A 25,181-nucleotide genomic window follows, 5' to 3' on the forward strand; every position below is an offset into this window, starting at 1 on the left:
CATCACCACTGCCATGTGTACTTCCTTGCGTGGTACACTTTCTAAGATCCATCCTAAACTCACCTCCTTTTCATGACCTCTCTGGTCACAGCCCCATCCATCACCGCCATATTCAAAGCCAGGGGCAGCTACGGTTCAGATCCACGGGGCAGAGCATGACTGTCACCGAGAATTGCTGCACCAAGTGGTGATCCTCTCTTGAATCGTTTTAATAATGAGCCTCGCAAAATAGTGTTGTGTGTTCCCAACCGCCGAAGCAAAATCGGTTCATGCGAACTTTCCTTCTATTTTCTCTCGGAAAATCGCGTTTGTTTCCCGAGAAAAATTTCTACAAACAGGTTTGAGTTTAATCCTCTATTTGTAATCCTTTGTAATATCGCGCAATTTTCAGATTTATATGATATTTTTTTTGTTCGCTCTGGGATATAGGGTTATTCGTTTCCAGAAGTACCGCTGATTTTCTGGAGCTTTTTGTGGCTTTGTTTTGATTTCCTCAGTGTATGTTTAATTTATTTTGGAAATGTCTTTTTTTAAAATGTTTATTACTGATTTTTCTTGTTGTAGATTACATTTCTTACCGTTGTTTGGTTAAATTTTTTGAACACTACATCTGTATGGAGAGCAGACCTTGACTTAGCCAAATAGATGTGCTGGGTTCAGTTGAGTGGACGTTTATGTTTCCTAGGGGTCTCAAAAGGTTCAAAAGTTTAATGTATTCTATTGTCCTGCATTCTCCCAAGAACAAAATGGAGTATTTGTTTTTCCTTTTTTTCTCCCTTGGATGGGTTGCTCTCTAAATCGCTCTGACAATTCTTTTTTCATTTTTTGAGATGATAGTCGTGAAGTTCTTGGCTTAATATCAGTACCGTCAATAGTTGATGGTTCGATTTAATTGGTTCCAGAGCTTGGACTCAACAACTCAACATAGTGAAGCATTAATCTCAGCTATTTAGCGTTGGTTCAGAGAGGGCAAAAATTACTGCATTCTCTGAATTGCCTAAGAGGCGTTACCAATAGAATATGGTTTTTGAAGAGAAAACTATATGAGAGCTGATTTAATGGGTTTCAAACGAGAGAGTTTCTAGGTCTAACATGAGCCTCTTACCTGCCTTTTTTTTAGTAAGGTTTAAGTGTTTCAGTTTTGAGATTGCTTTTACATTTTTTATTTGTATGTTTTTCTTTTTGAATCAGGAATACGGCTGGGCTTTTTCTCCCCACATCTATACATGGTTGATGCAAATAAAAAGAATGGTTCCAAATATTCTGTAATAAGATAATAGCGATTGTTTGGGTCAGAAAATGAAAACATGCAGCATTATAGGGTGTGGAAGGCAATTAGGAGTGGGTTGGATATTTTCAAGGGTAGAATTGGTTTCAAGGTGAGTAGTGAGTATAAGGTGAAAATTTTGAAAGGATAAGTGGTATGACGACACTTCTTTGAAGGAGTTATTCCTAGAGCTCTTCTCAATAGCCTCCTCTAAGGACACATGCGTTGTTAAGATGTGGGAGGGGCTAGTTGGAATCTTGAGTTTATAAGATGGTTTAATGATGGGGAGTTAGAGGATGTGGAAGCCTTCTTAAAAAAAGTTGCATGAGCCCTCCATCATGAGGGACAAGATAATTGGTTTGGTTGAACTTCAAGAGTGACCTTTTTTCCATTAGGTCAATTTTTATTTTTTATTTTTTATAATATGATCCAAACCTAGTTCCATGCCAAAATACAAGTGTTGAAAACTGACAACGCAGGAGATTATTTTAATTCTATCCTTGGGGAATTCTTATTAAAAGAAGGTATAGTTCATCAAAGTTCTTGCATTGATACTCCTCAACAAAATGGAATAGCCAAGAAAAGGAATAGACAATTGTTAAAAGTTGTAAGGGCCCTTATGCTCTCCTCCCATGTCTGAAAGAATTTTTGGGGAGCGATTGTACTTACTACAACCTATCTCATCAATAGAATACCTTCTTGTGTCTTGAGTTTCCAAACATCGTACAAAGTCTTTATCAAATCATACCCTAGACTCGACTCATTTCCTCCATTCCATTGAAGGTATTTGGTTGCTCAACCTTTGTTCACATTCCCTGACAACATCGAAGTAAGCTTGATCCTAGGGCTATTTAGTGTATTTTCCTAGGATACTCTCCAAACCAGAAGGGCTATAAGTGTTACTCTCCCGTTACAAAAAATTTCTATACCTCCATGGATATGACATTCTTTGAAAATCAGTCCTATTACTCCAAAACCGATATTCAGGGGGAGAATAGAATTCAGGAATACCAGTTTTGAGAAATAGAAACCATGACCGAACCTCGAACACTTGAGTCTGTTATTGTTCACAACTCTAATCTTATCTCTCTTGCTCCAAGTCTCCCACTCCAAACTACTAAATTTGTATACACTGAGCCAACCTCTTCACCTAAACCAATCTTAGATTGTTAATAACAATGAGTTCATTGTCTACTCAAGGAAAAAGAAGAAGTCTCAAGAAAATATAGAGCAATGAACACATCTCAAGCTAGTACATGAAACTGAACCAAATTTAGTCCTAAAAGAGACACTCAGGTAATATTGATTCTAATCTTAAAGAGTCAGAAGATGATGAGCTCAATTTGCCAATTGCGAAAAGGAAAGGAGTAAGATCTTGCATAAATCATTTGATTTATAACTTTATCCCTTATAAGAGTTCATCACTAGGTTATCGAGCTTTTGTTACCAGTCTTACGAATATTCGAATTCCCAACAATATCTAGGAAGCCCTACAAATACCTAAATGGAAATTAACCATTGAAGAAGAGATCTGAGCTCTTAAAAAGAATGAGACATGGGAACTTGTTGAGTTTTCAAAAGGAAAGAATTCGGTCGGGAGTAAGTGGATCTTCATAGTCAAGTACAAAGCAAAGCTCGGCTAATTGTTAAGTGATTTATGCTGTCGCACAGAATTGACTACTAAGAAACCTTTGCTCCAATTGCCAAATTGAATACAATTCATATTCTATTGTCATTAGTTGTTAACTGAGATTGAACTTTTCATCAATTGGACATCAAGAATACCTTCCTCAATGGTGACCTAGAAGAAGAAGTGTACATAGAAATTCCTTTAGGTCTTGAGATGAGACAAACATTAACAAAGTCTGTAGATAAAAAATTCCTTATATGGTCTCAAGCAATCTCTTCAAGCTTGGTTTGATCGTTTCACCAAGGTTGTGAAGAGGTTTGGTTACTCCTAGTGTCAATTTGACCCCACTTTATTTGTAAAACATACTGTTGAGGGAAGAACTGCCATTATCATTGTTTATATGGATGGCATAATGTTGAGTAGAGATCACGATGAAGAAATAGACAAGCTCAAGAGTTTTCTTGCCCATGAGTACAAAATTAAAGACCTGGGGAATCTTAAATATTTTCTTGGGATGAAAATTGCTAGATAAAAAATGGTTATTGTAGTCTCCCAATGTTAGTATGTCCTAGACTTGCTAAAGGAGACTAGATGCTTGGTTGTAAACCTGTAGACACACCTATGGACTACACTGCTAAACTAGGAATAGTCAAATGAAGTGCTTCAATGGATAAAGGGAGATATCAAAGACTTGAGGGAAAACTCATCTATCCTTCTCACATAAGACCAGATATTGCTTTTTCAATCAGCATGGGTAGTCAATTCATGAACAATCCAATTGAGGAACATATGAAAGTTATATATCATATTCTAAGATATCTCAAAATGATTCGGGGAAAGTGACTATTTCAAAAGAACATAGAAGATAAATATTTAAATTTTTTCAGATGCAGACTGGGTTGGCTCCATAATTGACTGAAGATCAGGATATTGCACCTATGTGTAGGGGAATTTGCTTACTTGGCAAAGCAAGAAACAATCTGTTATAGCTTGTAGTAGTGCAAAAGCAAAATTTAGAGCTATGACACATGAAATTTGTCAAGGAATGTGGTTAAAAAGACTTCTAAACGAGCTGAAAATTCTAGTAGAAGATTCTATGAAGATGTTCCGTGACAATTAAGCTGCCATAAGTATATCTAAGAACCTGGTTCATCATGATTGGACAAAGCGTGTGGAAATAGATTGTCTTTTATTGAGGAGAAGATAGAAGAAGGGATGATTTCATTGGTTCACACTCCAACAACTCTCTAGATAGCAAACATTCTTATCAAGACACTTTCTAGAACCAACTTTGAAGACTTGAGATCCAAACTGGAAATGATCAACATCTACAACCCAATTTGAGGGGGGATTTATGAAGGAATTTATCCTAAAATCAAGGATTAAATTTCTTTTTCCTAGGGTAGATGACATTAGTTATTCATGTATAAATATCGATGCAAGAATCAATTTGTAAGTTGGGTGATTTCTTCATAAACTTCTAATTCTTGAAGAGTCTTTTTTATACCTTTCATATAAGAATTAAATACAAGAGAAGCATAAACTTGTAAATAAAATTATAAACATTTTTAAACAAAAAAAATAATTGTACACATATCATCATTTCTTTTATATTTTTTTAATACATCCAGATTAGATAGGTTATCATTTTAGTATTAAACGTTTTTTCAAGTTCTCTATATTATTATTGAACGTTACAAATTTTATTAGACATGTGTTGTTATCTTCAATAAAACAACTTCAATATGTGTATTATTGCTTGTTTGATCATTTTTTGGAATGTTTTTTTATTTTTTTATTTCTTTTTATAACATTTCTAGAGGTTTTGATCAATTTCTATTCCATCGATATTTTTTCTGAATTCCACTATGATATTTCCAAAATTTTCGTGAAATCCAACCATTAATAGAGTTTATGGTATTTTCATCCTTATTTGACACTAGAAAAGATTTAGAGGGTTGTTCACTTGAGAAAAGGTTGTCAATTTAATTGGCCAATGGTTTGCAAGGATAAAGAGAGAGGGGATCTTGTGGTGTTGGCAATTTAAATTGGAAAGGGGTAGCTTGTGAAGGAGAGTTATGGTAGGAAAATTTAGGGAAAATGCAGAATTTAGTGTTTTTACCTCGAACAGATGGGTTCGGGGTAGGGTTGTGGGAAACCATTAGAAAAAGGGTGGGGGGAATGGATTTTAGAGCAAGATCAAGCTTTAAGATAAGAGATGGCAAGAGAGTTAAATTTTAGGAGGATGATTGATGTTGCAAATCACTTTTGTTTGCATCTTTCCCACACTTTATTCTAAAGTTGCTTGAAATGATGCTTGGGTTGTAGATGTTTAGGGTGTTATGGATGGGATGGGTCATTGGAACCTTTGCTTTCTAAGAAAATTACATGATTAGGACTTGGAGATTGTGTAGTCTCTCTTGAATGGCTTCAAGAGAGAGGAGTGTCAAGGAATTGCAAGGACAACTTAGTTTGGAGGAGTTCAAAGAAGGGTAAGTTCTTAGTTAGATGTTTTTAGTTCTCTTTGGAGTCAGAGAATAATGTTGCCTAACCGCTAAAGAGGTTTGGAGTTTGTTGGTACCTATACAAGTGGGTTTCTTTGAATGGAAATGGTTTGATTAAGATTTTTACTCTAGGTCAGTTTAAAAGAGAGGTTTGTCTTTGGAAAATTGATGCCTATGAGGTTTTTTTGTCTTCCTTTTTGGTACTCCTTGGGTGAATCCTTTTTTTTTTGGTGAGAGAGACCTCATTAGGTTGGAATAGACCAATAGGAGTTTTGTGGGCAAAAAGTGGAGGAAGGTGTGGAGGTTTTGTTTGTTTTGGACATGTGTAGGAAGTGGTTTAAGTGTTAAAAAACTCCTCCATATGTGCCTACTTCTTTGGCGGAGAAAGTCCTGTGATGCAAGGTCTTTGTCTATGTTAGATATCATTGACTGGTTTTGTTCTTTTAATTGGAGGGTGCTGGATTATTCTATTGCTTTTGCTTTTGAATGCCCTTTACATACTTCATATGTAATTGGGTTATGCCTTGTTTTTTGTTACATGCTTTTAATAAAATTTATCTTTGCCTATATGTGAAAAAAAATTAGGGTTGTTTAGATGAATATATTGTAATGGACATGCAGAAGGCTGTGGAAAGTTCAGATTAGAAATGACTGGAATCTAAAGAGCTTATAATCTTGTGGATTTGGTGAGGCATTTCAGTATAAATTGGTGCTACAGCAGGGAATCATTTTTTGTTGTACAATTGTTTGGGCTGGGAGCTTTGGACATTTATTTGCCTTCCAGATATCTATGTTGTAGAGCACATTTTTATTTTTTCATTTTTAGTATATTGCCTATGTACTTTGAATGTGCCCCTACAAAGGAATTTTAGTAATTACAAATGGAAACTATATATTGAAACTAGTGGTGCTTCCTTTAGATCATGTGTTGAATTTGCCTTCAAGTGTCATACTCTTAAGTGTTTGGACCATCCCAACTTCGTATGTTTTGATTTCTTAAAGCATTGGTATTCATTGTTATGGGGTTCTACCAATATGTTTCTGGTTTTCGTACAGTGGTTTGTTGATCTACTGGTTCTATTTTCATTGCAGGTTTCCTGAACCTGGCCCATGACTGTTGTTTCCCTTTTTCTTTCTTGAGCAATTGGTTCTTACCGAGTTGTTTAGGGTTATTTTTGTAAGGAATAATTGTGGCAGGCAAGCTCGTTGGCTTTCCTCATTTACAATATTATGATTTTGAGGAGATGAGTTTTGCTAGTAACGGTGTAAAGAGAAGTCACTATAACAGCATCCTGGTCTACTCTTTATGCATTGATAATGTGAAGTCTTGAATTGAGTATTGTATACTCTTGATCATACACGATCCATATCAAGTTGCATTCTTCATAATTCCGCTCTATGGGATGGAGGGGGAGCTTCTACTTTTTATTTTTTCTTCTTACTCTGGTGGAATCCTCAAGCAGACCAGGGACGATGTGGTTACTAGATCTTGATGCAAAGTCTCCATCAGTCTACAGCTGGGCAATCTCCAGTGCAAGCATATTTGTACTTGTTGCTCTTGTGCTGTCCATGTATCTTATTGTCGAGCACCTAGCTGCTTATAATCAGCCTGAGGTTCATTTCATTTCTCACATTCCCTTTGATTATTTAGTGTTCTAGTGATTCCATTGACATGATATTTAATGCTATGCTTGTGTTCATATTTCCTCATGTGGTGATCTTCATTACATGTGGCTTGGCTTGTAAATATTAATTTTACCTTGTTATTTCTTTTGATATTATCTTGTGGAGTTGATAGAGTTGTTGGTTTGAAATTTCAGGAGCAGAAGTTTCTAATTGGACTCATTTTGATGGTCCCTGTGTATGCACTGGAATCGGTATTGATCAATCTTATTATCATCCTTAGTAGTACTGCTACTATTACTATTACTATTATATTGTTATTATCATTATTGTAATATCTTCATCCTTTGGGCATTCATTGTGTTGTTACTGGGGTTCTGGTTATTTCTGTTGAATATGTTCAAACTGTTTTCCGAAGGAAAGTGTTCTGAGCGCATGGTAGGATATGATAGAATTAGTTTTGGTTTTCTTTCTTGCGAACAGGTAGACAAGAACATAATGTTGTTCCATGAGTATGTTGGACTCTCCCAACCTGCATTTCATTTTAAAAATCTAGTTTATGTTGTCTTGAAGTTATCATCAGCATTTATGTGAGGACTGATTGTGTTTTTGGATTGCCAATGTTTTCTTGCAACAGTTTTTGTCACTGTTGGATTCCAATGCTGCCTTCAACTGCCAAATAATTCGGGACTGTTATGAGGCTTTTGCATTATACTGCTTTGAGAGATATTTGATAGCCTGCTTAGGTATGCTGGAAGACTGAATTTGTCCCCTGCTTATTACATTTACTAAGAAACATCATATCTTCAATGATTCAATTTGGTATTTGTAATATGCTGTTAATGAATTCCTTGACTGGATTTTTTCCTCTTCTTCGTTTATATTTTATTTGTGTTTATGTTCATGGTGTCTTCAGAGATTAAGGTCAAAATTCAAGATTCTGACCTCACTTGGTTGGTCATTATGGAGCAAAAGTTAGGAATATGCCATTGTACTTCTAAATGCAATATAGTGAACTCCACTTCATTAATTATACATCCACAGTATATAATAGTTCTTTCAAGGCCTTGAAGGGACACCAAAGAAATCCATCCATGCTAGTTGAGGCATGGTCTAGGGAACCAATACTCTCTACTATATTTTCCTTTGTAAATCATTTATGTAATGTTAATAATACATGCAAATTATTGCTCAGTAGAGTAAATTTTCCTTATCTGAGTGGTTGGATTGCATTTGGAACTCTAGAATTATTAAAAGGGAGAACACAGAAAGAGTTATATTACACAAAACGGTGCTTCACAAAGATGGTCTATAATTAACCCTTGCATATTTCCTTGATTCTTAAATGATTATCAACTAGGTGAGGATCATTTACTGTTGGGTTCTTTTGTTTCCAAAAAACACTTATGGTATGTATGGGCAAGGGCACTTGCTGAAACTATATTATTTTTCCTTTTGGGCAGCTTGGATAGGCAATGCCCAGGCTATGCCTTAGGTGACACCTTGACTACATTCTTCTCTACAATATTTATTATGTGTACTCTGGCAGAAACATGTATACATGCATATGGATACATACAAATACACAGACTCATAGATGTCCATAATGCAGACAGAGATATATGCACAAGCAATCATGTATGCAAGCATGTATATTTCAATAATTGGTGCTTGCTGAGTTGCCATAGTGGCAGTGAAAAATCTGTACGAGATGAATATTTTTTTCTTCTCTCTGCTGGTTTAATTTTTCAGCTTAAAATTTTGTCTTTTTCCATGAGCTGTTCACCAAGTGGTTGGAATCTTTTGAATACACTTGATAAGGTTTACATGCCTGTTTTTGATGAGATTTTGCACTGAAAGGTGGTGAGAAGAGTACAGTTGAATTCATGGAAAGTCAACGGCTAATTGATTGCAGCACACCACTTTTGGAAGAAGCGTATACTTATGGGATTGTAGAACATCCTTTTCCATTAAATTTCTTTCTAAGGGAGTGGTACCTTGGTCGGGACTTCTACCAAGCTGTTAAAGTTGGCATTGTTCAATATGTATGTTTGTTACAGTTTATTTGAATTTTCTATCCTATTTGAATTTCACAGCCTTTAGTTAAGTGCTTCACTGAAACATCTACTTTTCAGATGATACTGAAGATGATCTGTGCACTATTGGCAATCTTTCTTGAATTTTTGGGGGTTTATGGAGAAGGGAAATTTGAGTGGAGATATGGGTAAGATGCTCATTCTGTTGGTGTTTCCTGTAATGCAAGTTTCTTGCCTAAATTTGACAACTAAATTTATTACCTGAACTTAAATTTATTATTTTCCACTTGGTGGTTATTAATTATTTTCCTGGACCTTTGGTAATTTGAATTATTATCTAACATATGTAGCTTGAACGCTTGTTAAGGGGAGTGGCAGCCATGTTGACCTGATAATCCTCTGATGCTCCTAAACACAGCTTGAATGCTCCCCAGATGTGTCTAAAATTTTTTTTTTCATATTTCATGTGTGGCCTACACAGCCCAAGCACATATATTGGAACACGAATTTTGTTTAATGTGAAATAGAATATAATTTTGAAGGAAAAAGCTAGAATAAGAGAGGGGCAATACTAGCATGTGTGTGTGTGTGGGTAGGTGTAGTCTTCAAGCTTCTTGTTCCTTACTATGCAATAGGTAGTGTATAATATTGAACTTATATGTTGTTTCTAGTTATGCCCTGAAACTCTTCTTTTGTTTTTTGCTTGCAGCTATCCTTACTTGGCAGTTGTTCTTAATTTCAGTCAAACCTGGGCCTTGTATTGCCTTGTACAGTTCTACACTGTCACTAAGGATAAGCTGGAACCTATTAAACCTTTGGCCAAGTTTCTTGTATTCAAGTCAATTGTATTCCTGACATGGTGGCAAGGTGTTGCTGTTGCATTTCTTTTCTCAATAGGTGCCTTTAAAGGATCTTTGGCTCAGGAGTTGAAAACACGCATACAAGACTATATCATCTGTATTGAGGTCTGCAATGGATGATGACGTCTGAGTATTGTTCCTTGCTTCCATTGGTTTATTTTAGCTTGGAAGATGTCTATATATGAAATTCACGTAAGGCAATTTTCTGAATTTCTTCTCCAAATAGGCACACAATGATATGGATGTAATTTTTTGAAAAATTAGGGATGATTACTTGTTTCTATTTGGAGAAGCAATTCAGAGAATTCCTTAATGTGATTTAGAATTACTTAATACATTCTACACTGCTTATACATTTACATTACATACACTGCTGTTTTATGTGATATTTCTGAGTACAGATTAGACCATGTGCTTTGCATTGCAACTGGTGCTTTTCATCCCAAAATAATGCCTGAACAACCTTTGATGTCAAGAATTCTTGAGAGTCCAAAAGATGCCACCAGACCAATGATGAACAGGTCATTGGTCTTATTATCTATTTCAAAATTTCTTTTTCCTTGATGGAAAAATAAAATTTATTAAATAGCACCTAACATAAGGGTCCCTGCCTAAGTACATTGTAAGTATAAAAAGAGTACTAAAGGCAAGAAAAGGGAAAACAAGCTAAACTACCAGCTAGCTCTTCCTAAACCATCAAAAAATCAATTAAGGCCATTTCAAAATTCCAAAGTGAGTACATGCAAGTGTGTACAGTAGGTGTTTGCCCAAGTTGATATATGATATTTGAAAGAACATTGTACTTAATAGGTTTGGTATTGCATCAAGCTTGTTTAGAGAACTAATGTGCTCTAGTGGATAGTGTTTTGGTCTCTCATTATTTCTCACAATTTAATTTATTTATTACTCAGCGATGAAAAAAGAGGGTGTTGAAGTATAGAAAAAAGAGGAAGATCAACCAAATGTTTGGGGTCTCATTATTTCCCAATAACCTTTAATCTATATTAAAATTATTCAATATAGATAAAACCAGTCTTCTTAAGTCCCTCCATCTCTCTCACTCTCCTTCTATCTCCATGGTGTTTCAATTTCTCAATTTCTTGATAGCAACCTCATTGTTACTTCATCCACAGTAGGGTTTCGTTGCCTGAGAAAAAAGGGAAAAACGTGGGAGGCTGATAACCTCTTCTCCCTCTTATCTGCCAACAGATTGATTGGGGATTTGGTGACAAATCAAGGCATAAAGATTAAAACCTTCCTTTTAAATGCTGGCAGACTACTTAACTGTTTTCTTATGTGTTTCACATTTGCATAGCTTATATTTATTTTTTCTTCAATCTCTATGTTTTCCAGCTTGCTTGGTGACCATGTTATTTGATATCCTTTTGTATGTACCTTAATACTCCTTTAGTTGTATCCTGCATTGCTCTAGGTCAAAAGCCCAGGGTTTGCCTCATTGGCTGTGCTAGGCTAAAAAATTGCAGCCTAAGCTTGGTCTTGTAGTAGGTTTGTAATCGGCAGTTGATTGATTGGACAAACTCAACATGTCCCTCAGGGATTAGGTCCAATCTGGTCTGTTGTAAGGTTTCTATGCCACGTCTAATGCATGGCTTCCCTGGCTGGATGTCTGCAGCGGGCCATTTAGGCGAAGTTCAACATAGTTCCTTGAGGAAAAGTTTGCTTTTCTTGGTTTTCCGTGACTCCAGAGCTGGTTTGGGAATATCAACTCCTCTACGAATATTCTTGATCTTCCTTCTTTTTGTTTTCATAGTTCTAGGAACTATTGAGAGACCATGCATACACTAGGCATTTTACACAGTGCTGAGATGGTGATTCATATTTTGTTGGTTTCTGAACACAATTCAAGAGACCACCTTTGGACAGTTTGTATAAATTTGTGATGGTGCATTAAGTTGGACTTCTCAAGATAGTACCTTTTTTTTTTCCTTTTTGTTTAGTGAGCTTCTATTGGTGTTCATGTCTAGATAGAATCGTCCTCATTTAATTTTTGAAACTATTCTTGTTGGAGGTTTCTAATTTAGAGATTGTCAATCTTATCAATAGATGGGTGTTGCTGCTGTGGTGCATCTTTATGTCTTTCCTGCAGTACCTTATCAACGTGGAGAAAGATGTGTCCGTAATGTAGCTGTAATGGCTGATTATGCATCATTGGATACTCCTCCAGATCCTGAGGAGGTTAGAGACTGCGAGAGATCTACAAGAATACGTTTGGCTCGTCATGATGAGAGAGAAAAGCGTCTGAATTTCCCCCAGAGTGTTCGTGATGTGGTCCTTGGAAGTGGTGAAATTGTAAGATTGCTTTTACAGTCTTTCCACTTACTGCCTTAGAATTTCTTGCTAACCATTCATCCTTTTTAACATGTTGGTGACTCCTTTGTTATTATGTGTTCCCTTAGATTGTTGATGACATGAAGTTCACAGTTTCACACGTAGTTGAACCGGTTGAAAGGGGAATTGCAAAAATAAATAAGACTTTCCATCAGATATCTGAAAATGTGAAACGGCATGAGGAGCGAAAGAGGAATGCTAAGGATGATAGTTATGTTATACCCTTGAATTCGTGGACAAGGGAATTTTCTGAAGTCCATGATAATCTTGTTGAAGGGAGCATTAGTGATAGTGGATTGTCCAGTGGGAAGAGACAACATTACCAAACCAAAGCTACAGCTTCTCGGAGATCTGCCAGATGATTCACTGCTATTTATCATACTGAAGAGGAATGTTAAAATGCCATTTGTGAGTTTGACGAAGTTTTTTGACAATGACAATATATGGCAAATAGATTTGCTCTGGTGGTTGTCTCAGTTTGCTTGCCTTGTAGCAAGATCATACATGCAAAGTTTTGAAGGGTTGATTTGTTCCTACGGTGGAGAAAATTGGAGATTGAAAACCTTCATGTCTTCCACTGTAAACCTGTACAGAGCCTCGAAAGAAGGCTGGCACCAATGGGATCTGACTAAAACTTTGCTGCACAGTCATGGCTAGGAAAATTCTGATGCTGCAACAGGTATCAGTTTGTCATATGCTTGATTATGAATTGTAAGCAGTTCTATTGTCAAAACCAAAAGTAATGTACATAATGATGACTTTACATCAATTCTCGCATGGGAAGGGAGCATTCTTTTGGGCGTTAAAAGAATTGAAGACTTGCCCTTTGAATTGAAAATATACTGTCACCCTCAAATGAAATTTCAGTTGTGCTAATTTGAGTAGGATTAGAAAATTTGTGTTTGTTTATACAACTGATTTAGAATTTGTATGGTAGTTGATTATAAGAAGTGCTTATAATCATTTTAGTACTTGAAAATTTTGTCAAAGAATCGATTGTGAGTGTAAGAAAAACTAGAAATGTTTCTTAAAATTACTGTCTAATAAGCTTTTAGTTATCGGAAAGTACTAAGGAAATAAAAAAAAAAATTTAAAAATGATTTCCTTATGTTTAATTGTCTTATGGAAAATATTTTTAAATTATTTAATATTTATAACGAAAAGATGAAATAAGTAAAATGAGTTTAAAGTAACACATAACAATAATTTATTAACTTTAAATTTATGTTTTATTTTCCTTCATTTTTTTTTATATTTTCCTTCCTCTATTTTCCCTCGGATTTTTGGGGGCCAAAGAAAGCATGTCGATGGAAAATGTGAGCTAAAGAAAATAAATAAGAAAAGTAAGGAAAGAAAAAAGGAATGAAATTAAAAAATAGATTTAAAATAATAAATTATTTTTATATTCTTCTTCAAATTTATTTTACTTTTTCTCCCCATTATATAAACATAAAATAATTTTAAAATGTATAAATTTTTAATAATTTTTAATTATATTTTATTTTTATTTTTGTATTTTTATAATGAAACTAAATATGAAAAAAATTATTATTTTTAATATTTTTTCTTCTTTTCTCAATACTTTTGGAAACCCATGCGGTGATGCCCACTTCTTTTTTCTCTCATTTTTGTTCTTTGGAAAAATACTTACCTTCTTATTTTGCACACCCAACGGGCTTACTGTTGGGTGAAATTTAAAATGTGCTTTCAAAATTTAAGTGTGATTTGGATACTTTTTATTTATTTATTTATTTTTTATATTTAAAAATAAAAAATAATAATAAAATTTACATAAAATATAAAATGTTTTTAAAATTTATCTTAAATAAATAATGATTTTTAAGAATTATTTTTAAAAAATTAGGATATTAAATTTTTTATTATTTCACATTTTATAAATCCATGCTTTTATATAAAAAGTATTATATTTTATATAAAATTATTATTATTTTTTATTTTAAAAAATAAAAATTATATATATATATATATAGAAACAAACACTTAATTAATGGTTTTGTTGGCCAGTTATGATTTGTTGATCTGACCATTTGAATGAAAATTTCAAATTTTGAAAAAAGTGGGGAAAAAAGAGATAAATTAGTAAAATAAATAAATGGGCAAATGGGTCGTTTCATTTTTTTTTTTTATTATTATGAATGAATGAAAATTTGTATAAATAATAAATAAAAAATAGTTAAAATTAAATTTCAAAATCTTCCGGAGGTGGAAATAATTGGGTAGGGTAAGTTGGTAACGGTACCGGAAGGTGAGGGTAGAAATGTAATAACGCATGGCAGATTTAGGATTAGGGTTTTAGTTCTCTGGGAGTAGATGGGTATCTCGCCGACCCTTATCACCATTCACCATATATATATATATATATATATATATGGGTTAGATTAAGACTGAAGCAGCGTTCTCGTGTTGCTATTGCTTTTGATCGTTTCTAGGGTTTTCTCTTCCTTTCTCTTTTATACTGGTAGATGAAGAAGAAGTCGGTCGATGGACTGAGGCTTCTAGTTAGGGGGCAGTGATGAGATTGAAGAAAGTCATGCACCACTCTGATTGATCAAATCTGTGCTGATAAATCTTTCTTACCCATTTTTTTTCTGAGCCCCTTTTCTTCTTTTCTTCTTTCCGCTTTCATCACATTTCCCTTCCTTTCTCTCTTTCTGTTTTCTTGTGGGTTAAGTTTCAGAATTGTTTATGTGATTTCTTGATTTGATTTGATTTTTTTTTTTCATATTCTTGAAATTAAAATGGATTGAATTGTTGAGAGATGAAAAGGTAAAAGGAGCCAAGTGATGGGGTCTTGTTTTCCAAAGAAGGCCAAAACCATGATGCGGACCGCATAAAGCAATGGCTTTGGCTTTTGCTTCTGGGGATAAACTTTTGGTTTCTGATGGTTTCCTCCTTTAGAAATTTTCAGTTTTTTCATTGCTCCAATTTATTTTTATTTTCGTTTTAAAGGGGTGTTTTTTTTGTTTTTTTTTATTTTTATGTTTGCTTATTTAAATAATTAATAAATATTTAAATTTATGTTGAAGGGAAATTATATCAGCTTCGCATTCTTCCTATATTGAGGTTTTATTAATTATCGTTTTCTTCTATGTTGTTGTGTTAAATGATCTTTTTAAATTTGAGGTAAAAGGCACCATAGTCATCCAATTCAAAACCCAAACCCTTTGGAGAAGAAATCCTCAAATTTGGGGTGTAGATTAAGCCCTTATTTAATTCTCAAATCATAGCCTAAAAAGAACTTTAATCCCTAAATCATCACCATATTCAAATCTCACACATTATTGAGATGATGAGGGGAAGGAAGTGGTCCCCCAAACTTATTTAGGGTTTGTATGAGGAATGGCTCTAAGCTCCAATGGGCCTTGTTGGTGGGTGCGACCCAATGTTTAGTGGGTCATTATGGGCCAATGTGTCGGGTTAAGCTAGTCTATGTAAACCAAATAGATGACTCGGCCGTTGGCGAGATCCATGGGTCATTCATTTTGTTAAAATTTTTAATTTAATTTTTTAAATCATTTTTAATTTACTTTAAACATCTTTAATAATTATATTTTTAATTTTTTTATATTTAATTTGTATAAAATTTGTTGAAATATTAACCTTCTATTTTTAAAAATAATAAAAAATTTACATTTGAATTTGTAAAAAGTAAAAATTATTATTTGAGCAGGTGAAGTGGGCTAGCAAGACAGGCAACACAACAAGCCGACATAATGGCATACTGAAAAGCGTGAATGGAATATAAGACTGAAAATTTATGTCATACTGAAAAGCGTGAATGGAATATAAGACTGAAAATTATGAAACAAACAACGTTTGAATGAAAGATACTCATGTGGGTGCATTTGGGATTTGAATTATATACATATATGATAAGATTATATAAGATTTTTTTTACTAGGGGATTGAGCCAAACAAAAGAGTAGTGGATCCCTCAACATACTTGTCTTTGTAGTCGATTTTCAAGGATGGCACAAAATCATTTCATTACATTATTTAGAATATTAAATCTAAGTGAAATCATTATTAAATTCTAAAACATCTCATGTTGCTTCATTTCTTATACAACCTTTATTTTCCCCACGGGTTTCTTATCTTTTCTAAAACATCTTATATTTTCATATTTTTATATCTATATTGCAAGTCATCTCGTATCTCAATCTACTATAGTTTTCGTATTTTCATGTCATAATTATTTTCTCAAATACTTAAAATACTTGTAAAAATATTTCTAATAACTTTTCTCAATTTACAATACAATTGGCACTTTCTAGTAGCTTTCCTAAATTTGTAGGAAATTCAACACAACTTGGCTCTATCAATGCAACTTATCTGAACATTGTGTGACTGATAAATGGATAGGTGGATAATGGAAAGTACCGAGGCAAATCTCGCCCGGTCCCGTCTCCACCACCACACCCCAGAAGATAAGAAAGGAAAAAAAAAAAATTAAATCCCAACCATTAGAAACGTATGTGTTCAAATTGTTTACATGTTGATGTTAAGTTTCATGTCTTACAAAGCCGTATCCAAATTGTTTTCCTGGTAATAATAATAGGAGGGAGACTAAGACTATTCTTCATGATGTGAGGGATTTTGGCTCTATATAACTTCTCCTTTGTCCATGGAGATTAATAATGTGAGATCAGTAGCCAATCTGTAGTGCCAGGAAAATGGCATCTTCGGTTGGTGAGGGTGACAAATATCGGTATCATTTGGATGGAGAGGAGGAGAACACTGAATGGAGATATGGGGCTCCTCCTAACTATGAGGTTGTGCACAAGCTCTTTGAAGAAGGCAGGACTAAGGTTTGTGGATGTGATTATATATCTATCTGATGAATCTGAGAAACTGTATATGTATGAATTAACTAACTTATTCATGCATAGCAGATATGGCCTGCTGGGTCACTCGAAGAAAAAGTGCAGAATCTTGTGAAGACATGGGAAATGGAGATGTTCCATAAGGTCAATTTGGATGACTACAAAACGACTGATCCCAAAAAATATACTTTCAGCCTGAATGGTAATTCCAAAAGCCAGAAATCCACACTTCTTTTATGGGTGTTAATATTTTGGGTTTAAGCATATTCTAACTCACTCTTGACAGGGAGGGAACCTATGAACTATGAAGAGATCATGAAAAATGGAGGCTATAATCCACTGCTACAAACCTCCTTGCCTGAGAAGCTCCGGGTCTATAACCCAGCTGATGAAACTGCACAGTCAGCTCACCTGGCTTTCACCACAACCTTTCCACGAGGTTTTGCACTGGAGATTCTCCATGTCTATTCTGGGCCACCGGTGATTGTCTACAAATTTAGGCACTGGGGCTTCATGGAGGGTCCTTTTAAAGGACATGCACCCACTGGAGAAATGGTAGAATTCTTTGGGATGGCAGTCTTTGAGGTACCCTTTAGTAGTACTAAGATCTGCCTTTTGCTTATTGTAGGTTCCTTTTTTACTTGTATGCCATGGAATTAATTTTCTGTTGTGTTGAAACAGTTGGATGAACATATGAAAATTGTTAAGGTGGAGTTCTTTTACGACTCTGGTGAACTGCTTGGAGGTCTTGTGAAGGGTCCTACCCTGGATAGCACTACATATGGGGCGTCAGCAGGCTGCCCTGTTCTGAGGAACACAGGGTAGCATTACAACAAATTTGTTATGTGATGTTTCTGCAGTATGGGGTTGAAATTAAGAGCACAGTTTCACAAACAATAGGCAGCTAAAGATCTTTAAGCACTTTGGTTTCTTGAAATTCCCTTTTTATGCTAGAAGTGCAGATCTCTTGCTGGCTGCATGTTCTAATATCTGTGTGTGCTCTGTGGAAAAAGACATAAATGTATTTGACCTTGTTCTAGAGAAAAACATGAATCTGTTTGACCGAATCCTTTAATCTTTGTTTAATGGTTCTCCCACCAATTCAATGTAGGATGATTGATTTGGGCATTGAGCTTGTGTATGTTCCAACCCTCCGACTATGTCAAAAGCCGAAAACTTTGTATAATGAATTATAGACCACTACTCATAGTACTACTCCAACACATATTTTACATGTTCAGAAAGCGACATTGATCATATATTCCTACCTAACTAGATATAATTTGTCACTATATTGATTCTGATAATCCTACCTAATATAAAATCAAATCATATAAATTGCTTATCTTCAAAGAATTGGTAATAGAATTATGAAGCTGGACTCAGTCCAATTAGAAACAGCAATTTTTAAGTTGTTTGTCTCTATGAGACCATGAATATTCTAATCATGTTAGGTGGTTTTTGGTCATATATAATCACTTTGCATCCCAATTGATATCAAAGGAGAGCTAATCTTCTCTTGTGTTTTGGGGTGAAAATGGCATCTTCGGTTGTTGAGGGTGATAAGTACCGTTCCTACTTGAGTGGGGACGATGAGAAGAATACTGAATGGAGATATGGTGCTCCTCCTAACTATGATGTTGTGAACAAACTCTTTGAAGAGGGCAGAACTAAGGTCTATGTTGTGTATGCATTCTGTATATATGTTATAGTCATAGACTAATCTAATGTATGAGAAGGTTTCTAATTGATAAATTTGTTCATGCATGGCAGATATGGCCTGCTGGGTCACTGGAAGAAAAAGTGCAGAATCTTGTGAAGACATGGGAAATGGAGATTTTCCATAAGACCAACCCGAATGAATACAAATCACTTGATCCCAAGAAGTATACTTTCAGCCTTAATGGTAATACCAAACTGTTCGACAAAAATTGACAGTTCTTTGTTGTATGTGCTATGTTTTTGTGTTCAAGCAATTTATATACATGATTTACAGGAAGGAAACCGATAAATTTCGGGCAACTCCGCCAACTTGGAGGGGGCTATAATCCATTGATGCTGACCTCCTTGCCTGAGAAGCTCCGGGTCTATAACCCAGCCGATGAAACCGCACAGACATCTCACCTGGCCTTCACCACCGCCTTCCCCCGAGGTTTTGCACTGGAGATTCTCCATGTTTATACAGGGCCACCAGTGATTGTGTACAAATTTAGGCACTGGGGCTTCGTGGAGGGTCCTTTTAAAGGACATGCACCCACTGGAGAAATGGTAGAATTCTTTGGGATGGCAGTCTTTGAGGTACCCTCAATGCTCAAATCCGTCTTCCTATTCTTCTTCTTTGGCATTGAATTGAATTTAATTTAATTCTCCCATTTGATGAACCAGTTAGATGAACATATGAAAATTGTGAAGGTGGAGTTCTTTTACGACCGTGGGGAACTGCTTGGAGGTCTTCTAAAGGGTACTGCCATGGATGGTCCTGCCATTGAGGCATCTTCAAGCTGCCCTGTCCTGAGGAGCACAGGGTAGAATGATGCCCTTCCTTCTACATGTGTATACTTTTGTGGTGCCGGGTTGAACATAAGAGCATGGTTTGATAGTCAATAAGCACTTAAACAATCTCCAGTCCCACCCTCTAGCTTTGGGTTTTCAAGTTGGCTGGCTTGGATCTAATGTATGTGTATATTTTCTGTTTCACAAAGATAAATATAAGTAAATTTCTTAAGATTGTTAAGGTTGCTTGGATCTTCTACTGTACGGAATTCATCCTTCCACACGAAGGTTTTAGTCCGGATGATATTTATCTCATGGCAAAAAGGATGAGGCGATGCTTGATGGAAGGCTACGGTCCACATGAATTATAGTGACTGCGTCATCTTCCAATCTTATTAATGGGATTTTTGACAAATTTACACTAAATTAAAAAAAAAAAAAAAGAATTGTAAAAAGTGTTAGTTTTAATAAATTTATCAATTAAATTATTATCATCATTCAATTCAAAAGACTTGTATTATTATCATTATATGTGGGAATATCTCATAGATTTGAAAATATTTTTTAAAATGTGTTGTTCTAAAAAATGTTTTTTAAAATTATGGTATTTCATTTTTTTTTATAAAAAAAGGCCTGATTTATGACTAGAAGGGGTGTTTTCAATATCATTGCCGAAAAGGGGGACAAAAGAAAAGTCATACCTATAGTCTTTACATTCATTCTAGCCATTTATAATTTCTGCACCATGAGTGTTACCACAATAAGTGGATTTGTTCAATGATTCTTGGCCACCAAACACATCCATTAGCTTGGTGATGACAACGAAATTTCGTGGATTATTCATGGGCAACGAAGTCTAGGATAATGCAAAAAAAAAATTGGGAAAATTGTGTTTTAGGCCCAATTGGGCCCAAAAATTAATATATGACCCATATAAGTTTCATATTTAAGCCCAACACCCAATGAAAGAGTGGAAATTGAGAGTAAGGATATTGTCTTTAAAAAATCCTTAAAATACCCTTGACTATTAAATGAAAAAACTAACCAATCACCTCACCTTTCTCATTTTCTCTTTGACTCTTTTGCCATTCTCTCACCTATTTAATAGTGGAACCAACTTGAATCATTTTTCTTCATCAAATACTAAAGATGGTTAAAAATTATTATTAACAAATGTATTTTTGAAGTGAATAACTTTTAAATACCTTATCAAATATTATTCTTTTTTTCAAACTTACATAATATATAATAAATATCATTCTTTATTTTAAACCTATATTATTTCTCGTATATATTAAATAATTTTTAAACACCTCCTAAAATATTAGTATTATTTGTTTACTCTAACTTGTAAATTAGATATCATCAAATATTATATTTTTTCAAATTTATAGAACATATAATAAATACTTTTTAAATACCTCATAAAATATTATTAATTTTTTTTTCTAACTTGCAAATTAGGCACATGGTGTTTATTATTTTTTTGAATATAATGTAAATACTCATATATGCATATATATATATATATATATATATATATATATATATATATAATATAAATCAAGAAGACAATATTTATAAGACTAATTTACCAACCTTCCAATAATTTTGAAAATGTAAATAGGGTAATTGGCCGAATTAAAGTCTTCAAAAATATTCAAAATTTCTCCATTCCAAAATTACTTAATTGCTTTCCACACTAATCCTAAATATTTTTGAATAAAGATTTAAATATTTAAAACCATTAAAATAAATAGTTTCTTATTAAAGCAATTTTTTCAAAGTGATAAGATAAAAATCATGAAATCTTCAAAACTATAATTACAACAAATATTTTTAACTTTAAAACTAATTTCATAATTTAAATTAATGATTTTAAAAAATAAAAATGTTATAAAAATAATTTTTGTTTATTTTTAATTCCATTTAAATATGATTTTTTTAATCTCTATTGATAACAATGAAATTATATTTACAAAGGCAAAATAGTAAAAATATATATTTCATTTAGTTTACTTATAATGAACAATTCAAACACGATTGATTTTAATTTTATTTCCTATGTGTTAATTTTTGTAAAGAATGTCTTAATGACATAGTTTGGTAAAAAAAGAAAAACAAAACTATCAATAATCCTCTTAATGTCAAATTCAAGTTATTTAAAAATCATATAAAACCTATTAGAAGCCTTGTACACCCTTGTACACTTAGCACATTTTTCTTTGTACAGTTAGTGTAATATCTTTGTACAGTTAGTGTAATACTCTTATACAATGATACAAATTTCATATATCTCCTAATTTATATATTCATGTAGGTGTATTAATCATATTTTCAATGGTTTGGTTGAGAAAATGGTAGATGACTTAGGGTCAATTTTTTTCCCCAAATATCATTATTGGGAAAAATATTAGAATTTTCATATAAGAGTTAAATAAAGTGCATGACATAGGTGTACAATCACTAGGTGACAAGGAAAATAAAAAAGTAGTTTAGAATCAATTAAAACCATTCACAAAGGGTAATCTTGTACACCTTTGTACAATTAGTACATTTCCCTTGTACAGTTAGTGTAATACTCTTGTACAATGACACAAATTTTATATCCCTCCTAAGTTATGTGTCCACGTAGGAGTGTTTAACCATATTTTCAATGATTTAGTTGAGAAGATGGTAGATGATTTAAGGTCAAAATTTTTTTTCTCCAAATATTATTATTAGGAAAAATATTGGAATTTCCATGCGGGAATTAAATAGAGTGCATGACATATATGTACAATTCATGAGTGATAAAAAAAAGAAAGGAATGACTCATAATCGATTATAATATTTCACAAAGGGTAGTCTTGTACACCTTTGTACATTTAGTATATTTCCCTTATACAGTTAGTGTAATACAATTGTACAGTGACACAATAAATAAATAAATAAAATTTATTATTTTTTTATTTTCATATAAAAAAAATAGTACTAAACAAGGTTTTCAATTTCATTTTAAAAAATAGTTTTCATTTTTTAATTAAAAATATTTTCAAAAAGAGACAATATAGAAAATAAAAATTATTTTTAAAAATAAAAAATAAAAACTAGAAAAATATTTTAAAAACAAACTCAAATATAATCTATATAATTTTTAATTACTTGTTTTCATCTAAAATAAGTAAATATACCTTTCTACCCTTTTATATAAGAAAAATTCAATCTCTACTATGTATTGATATAATCCACTTTTAAAATTCGGTCATATGAAAACATTTTAATTGAGTACTTAAAATAAAAACTTTCCATCTATCCTCTTTCTTTCTTTTTCTTTTTCTTATTTTAATAAATTTTCAATTAATTCAAATCATTAAAATAAATCCTTTATAAACAAATTTGTAACATTTCATATAACTTATTACTAAAAGTTATGTTCAAAAAGTTATTAAAATAAGGAAGAAAGAAGATTAAAAAAAAAAATATTTTATTTTATAATAGTAAAAAAAAGAAACTTTAAAATACTTTTTAATATAAAAAATTTAAAATAGTGAATATATTTATTTTAAATAGTATTTTAATCATTAAATTATTTACTTCTAAAATATAAAAGATAAAAATAAATGTAAAATGTAATTTTTATTTATTTAAATTAATATTTTTTTAGAAAGTATTTTCCAAAATAGTCTTTGAATCATTAGTATAATTTTTGTTTATTTATAATTTAAAAATAAAAAAATAATTTTGATTTTTCAATTATTTATAAAAGAGTTTAAAAAAATAATGAAAAATCTAAAAATTGTTAAATAAGAAAGAATAGTAGCATGTGAAGGGTGGTAGAATAAAGACAAAAATGAGTCAAGTGAGTATTTTTGTCTATTCCCATATAATATCCTTGAAATCAATTATGGGTGTTTGAAGGACTCTTTATTAATTATCAAAGCCAAATGGGTCTAAAGTCCAATTCTCCCAAAAAAATTTTCCCCATGTTCAGATCCCAAAAACAAATTCTTTAAGCTTGCTATTCGGTGTATGGAACCCATAATCCTAATTGAATAATATTCAATCACTAGCAATCGTTAATATCCTAGTGTTTTTGGTCTTCTCCCGGACCTTCCAGATTGATGACTGGTGGCGGCATACTGCAAAGACTATTCTTTCTCGTTTGGTTTTAGTTGTATAAGAATAAGATAGTGTGCCACAATAATTGAGGTTGAGCAGTAGACGATACTTTCAGAAGATGGGTGCTTCAGCTGCCCAGGGAGATAAGTACAGGTCTTACTTGTATGGAGAAGGAGAGGAAAACACTGAATGGAGATATGGGGCTGCTCCCAATTATGACGTTGTAAACAAGCTCTTTGAAGAAGGCAGAACTAAGATATGGCCTCCTGGGTCACTAGAGGAGCAGGTGCAGAACATGGTGAAGACTTGGGAGATGGAGATGTTCCATAAAGTGAAGATGGAAGACTTTAAGTCAGTTGATCCGAACAAGTATACTTTCAGCCTCAATGGTGATGGGAAAACTTCTTTCTTCTCTCTTTTTGTTGTCTTTGATTTCTCTTAATAGTTTTGTTAACTTGAAATCCATCAAAGTATTCAGAATTCTTTGGAATTGGATCATGCTTCACAGGAAGGAAGCCGCTATCGCTGGAAGAGAAGAGAAAGCTTGGAGGAGGCTATAATCCACTGCTGCAAACCTCCTTGCCAGAGAAGTTCCGTGCTTATAATCCAGATGGTGAAACAGCGATTTCGTCTCACCTGGCTTTCACAACAGCGTTTCCTCGTGGTTTTGCACTGGAGATTCTGCAGGTTTACTCTGGACCACCAGTGATCCTATACAAGTTCAGGCACTGGGGTTATATGGAGGGTCCTTTTAAAGGGCATGCACCCACTGGAGAACGGATAGAAGTCTTTGGGATGGCCATTTTTGAGGTGCTCCTTCAACCTACTCTTCTTACTCCTCTCCTTTGTTATGGAGCTAATTCTCTTATGTCTTGAAACAGCAAGATGAGCATTCAAAAATTGTGAAGGTGGAGTTCTTTTACGACCGCGGAGAACTGCTTGGAGGCCTTCTGAAGGCTGTCTCTGATGGTTCCATGGATGCCACTCCCTCAAACTGCCCTGTCCTGAGGAGCACTGGGTAGATAAGTAACAACCAATATTCTGTTGTATACTTGTATGGATGAAGTCTTATGCAGTGTGCCCAGTGCCCACAGTTTCATCTGCAAGTATATCTATGTTCTATTGTGCTAAGTATCTCGGTCTCTCATGATTATCAACATGTTTTAACAGCATGAGAAGTAAATAAAGTGAAAAAAATATCATGATCTTCAATTCCAAAATGAACCAATTACTGGAACAGGAAGATGTTTAACATACACATTACATCCATGAAACCTGGATTACAGTCTGTTAGGCAGAATTACAATATGCTATGTTAGTAGTCAGTTGAGCAGAGGATCTGGTGTGATGGTGATGGGGGCAACAAGAAAGCCAACCCATAAGGGCAGGGGTTTCAAACAAAATGCATGCCTAACATCATGAGACATTTCCCAGAATATAGAAAAAGCTCCATAAATCTTGACTTATCATCTAA

At 33.7% G+C, this 25,181-nt stretch overlaps 4 protein-coding genes and 1 non-coding gene across 11 annotated transcripts; all 5 read left to right on the forward strand.

Annotated features, from left to right (window-relative positions):
* The first annotated feature begins 104 nt into the window (after window positions 1-104).
* LOC100266072 (protein LAZ1 homolog 1) lies at window positions 105-13,145 on the forward strand. 3 transcript variants are annotated; one of them, XM_002278048.4, is made up of 9 exons: window positions 106-338; window positions 6,494-7,015; window positions 7,222-7,278; window positions 7,662-7,770; window positions 8,885-9,069; window positions 9,160-9,248; window positions 9,770-10,025; window positions 11,985-12,230; window positions 12,338-13,145. In XM_002278048.4, exons 2-9 carry the CDS (start codon window positions 6,800-6,802, stop codon window positions 12,629-12,631), a joined length of 1,452 nt encoding a protein of 483 aa, XP_002278084.1. In that variant the 5' UTR covers window positions 106-338; window positions 6,494-6,799; the 3' UTR covers window positions 12,632-13,145. The 3 variants fall into 3 exon arrangements, with proteins under 3 accessions (XP_019072275.1, XP_002278084.1, XP_059590450.1); XM_059734467.1 differs by lacking the exon at window positions 106-338 and adding an exon at window positions 435-498; XM_019216730.2 differs by lacking the exon at window positions 6,494-7,015 and having other exon boundaries at window positions 105-338.
* Window positions 13,146-14,675: 1,530 nt separating this feature from the next.
* On the forward strand, window positions 14,676-18,180 carry LOC100248978 (pathogen-related protein). Its single transcript, XM_002263056.5, has 4 exons — window positions 14,676-17,098; window positions 17,183-17,315; window positions 17,400-17,698; window positions 17,795-18,180. The coding sequence occupies exons 1-4, from the start codon at window positions 16,964-16,966 to the stop codon at window positions 17,936-17,938; spliced, it is 711 nt and encodes a 236-aa protein (XP_002263092.1). The 5' UTR covers window positions 14,676-16,963; the 3' UTR covers window positions 17,939-18,180.
* LOC132253305 (small nucleolar RNA Z221/R21b) lies at window positions 14,795-14,886 on the forward strand. The gene has a single exon (XR_009465180.1). It is a non-coding gene; the product is annotated as a small nucleolar RNA Z221/R21b (small nucleolar RNA).
* Window positions 18,181-18,247: 67 nt separating the features above from the next.
* On the forward strand, window positions 18,248-19,838 carry LOC100254084 (pathogen-related protein). 2 transcript variants are annotated; one of them, XM_010666590.3, is made up of 4 exons: window positions 18,248-18,788; window positions 18,887-19,019; window positions 19,110-19,411; window positions 19,503-19,838. In XM_010666590.3, exons 1-4 carry the CDS (start codon window positions 18,651-18,653, stop codon window positions 19,512-19,514), a joined length of 585 nt encoding a protein of 194 aa, XP_010664892.1. In that variant the 5' UTR covers window positions 18,248-18,650; the 3' UTR covers window positions 19,515-19,838. The 2 variants fall into 2 exon arrangements, with proteins under 2 accessions (XP_010664892.1, XP_002263121.1); XM_002263085.5 differs by having other exon boundaries at window positions 18,303-18,788; window positions 19,499-19,838.
* Window positions 19,839-23,622: 3,784 nt separating this feature from the next.
* LOC100259201 (pathogen-related protein) lies at window positions 23,623-24,927 on the forward strand. 4 transcript variants are annotated; one of them, XM_059734636.1, is made up of 4 exons: window positions 23,674-24,096; window positions 24,216-24,517; window positions 24,589-24,761; window positions 24,815-24,927. In XM_059734636.1, exons 1-3 carry the CDS (start codon window positions 23,826-23,828, stop codon window positions 24,727-24,729), a joined length of 714 nt encoding a protein of 237 aa, XP_059590619.1. In that variant the 5' UTR covers window positions 23,674-23,825; the 3' UTR covers window positions 24,730-24,761; window positions 24,815-24,927. The 4 variants fall into 4 exon arrangements, with proteins under 4 accessions (XP_002262980.1, XP_059590619.1, XP_059590620.1 ...); XM_059734637.1 differs by having other exon boundaries at window positions 24,589-24,753; window positions 24,802-24,927; XM_059734638.1 differs by having other exon boundaries at window positions 24,589-24,753.
* The last annotated feature ends 254 nt before the right edge of the window (window positions 24,928-25,181 follow it).

Source organism: Vitis vinifera, chromosome 18 (genome assembly GCF_030704535.1).
Source record: "Vitis vinifera cultivar Pinot Noir 40024 chromosome 18, ASM3070453v1".
In the NCBI taxonomy this organism is placed as follows: Eukaryota; Viridiplantae; Streptophyta; class Magnoliopsida; order Vitales; family Vitaceae; genus Vitis; species Vitis vinifera.

Coding starts and splice junctions, on each gene's coding strand:
- LOC100266072 (XM_002278048.4), top strand. CDS start 6,800: ATGGGATGGAGGGGGAGCTTCTACTTTTTATTTTTTCTTCTTACTCTG. Junction 7,279..7,661: donor CTGTGTATGCACTGGAATCG/GTATTGATCAAT, acceptor TTCTTGCAACAG/TTTTTGTCACTGTTGGATTC. Junction 10,026..11,984: donor ACTATATCATCTGTATTGAG/GTCTGCAATGGA, acceptor TCTTATCAATAG/ATGGGTGTTGCTGCTGTGGT.
- LOC100248978 (XM_002263056.5), top strand. CDS start 16,964: ATGGCATCTTCGGTTGGTGAGGGTGACAAATATCGGTATCATTTGGAT. Junction 17,099..17,182: donor TTGAAGAAGGCAGGACTAAG/GTTTGTGGATGT, acceptor CATGCATAGCAG/ATATGGCCTGCTGGGTCACT. Junction 17,699..17,794: donor TTGGGATGGCAGTCTTTGAG/GTACCCTTTAGT, acceptor GTGTTGAAACAG/TTGGATGAACATATGAAAAT.
- LOC100254084 (XM_002263085.5), top strand. CDS start 18,651: ATGGCATCTTCGGTTGTTGAGGGTGATAAGTACCGTTCCTACTTGAGT. Junction 18,789..18,886: donor TTGAAGAGGGCAGAACTAAG/GTCTATGTTGTG, acceptor CATGCATGGCAG/ATATGGCCTGCTGGGTCACT. Junction 19,412..19,498: donor TTGGGATGGCAGTCTTTGAG/GTACCCTCAATG, acceptor TTGATGAACCAG/TTAGATGAACATATGAAAAT.
- LOC100259201 (XM_002262944.4), top strand. CDS start 23,826: ATGGGTGCTTCAGCTGCCCAGGGAGATAAGTACAGGTCTTACTTGTAT. Junction 24,097..24,215: donor GTATACTTTCAGCCTCAATG/GTGATGGGAAAA, acceptor CATGCTTCACAG/GAAGGAAGCCGCTATCGCTG. Junction 24,518..24,588: donor TTGGGATGGCCATTTTTGAG/GTGCTCCTTCAA, acceptor GTCTTGAAACAG/CAAGATGAGCATTCAAAAAT.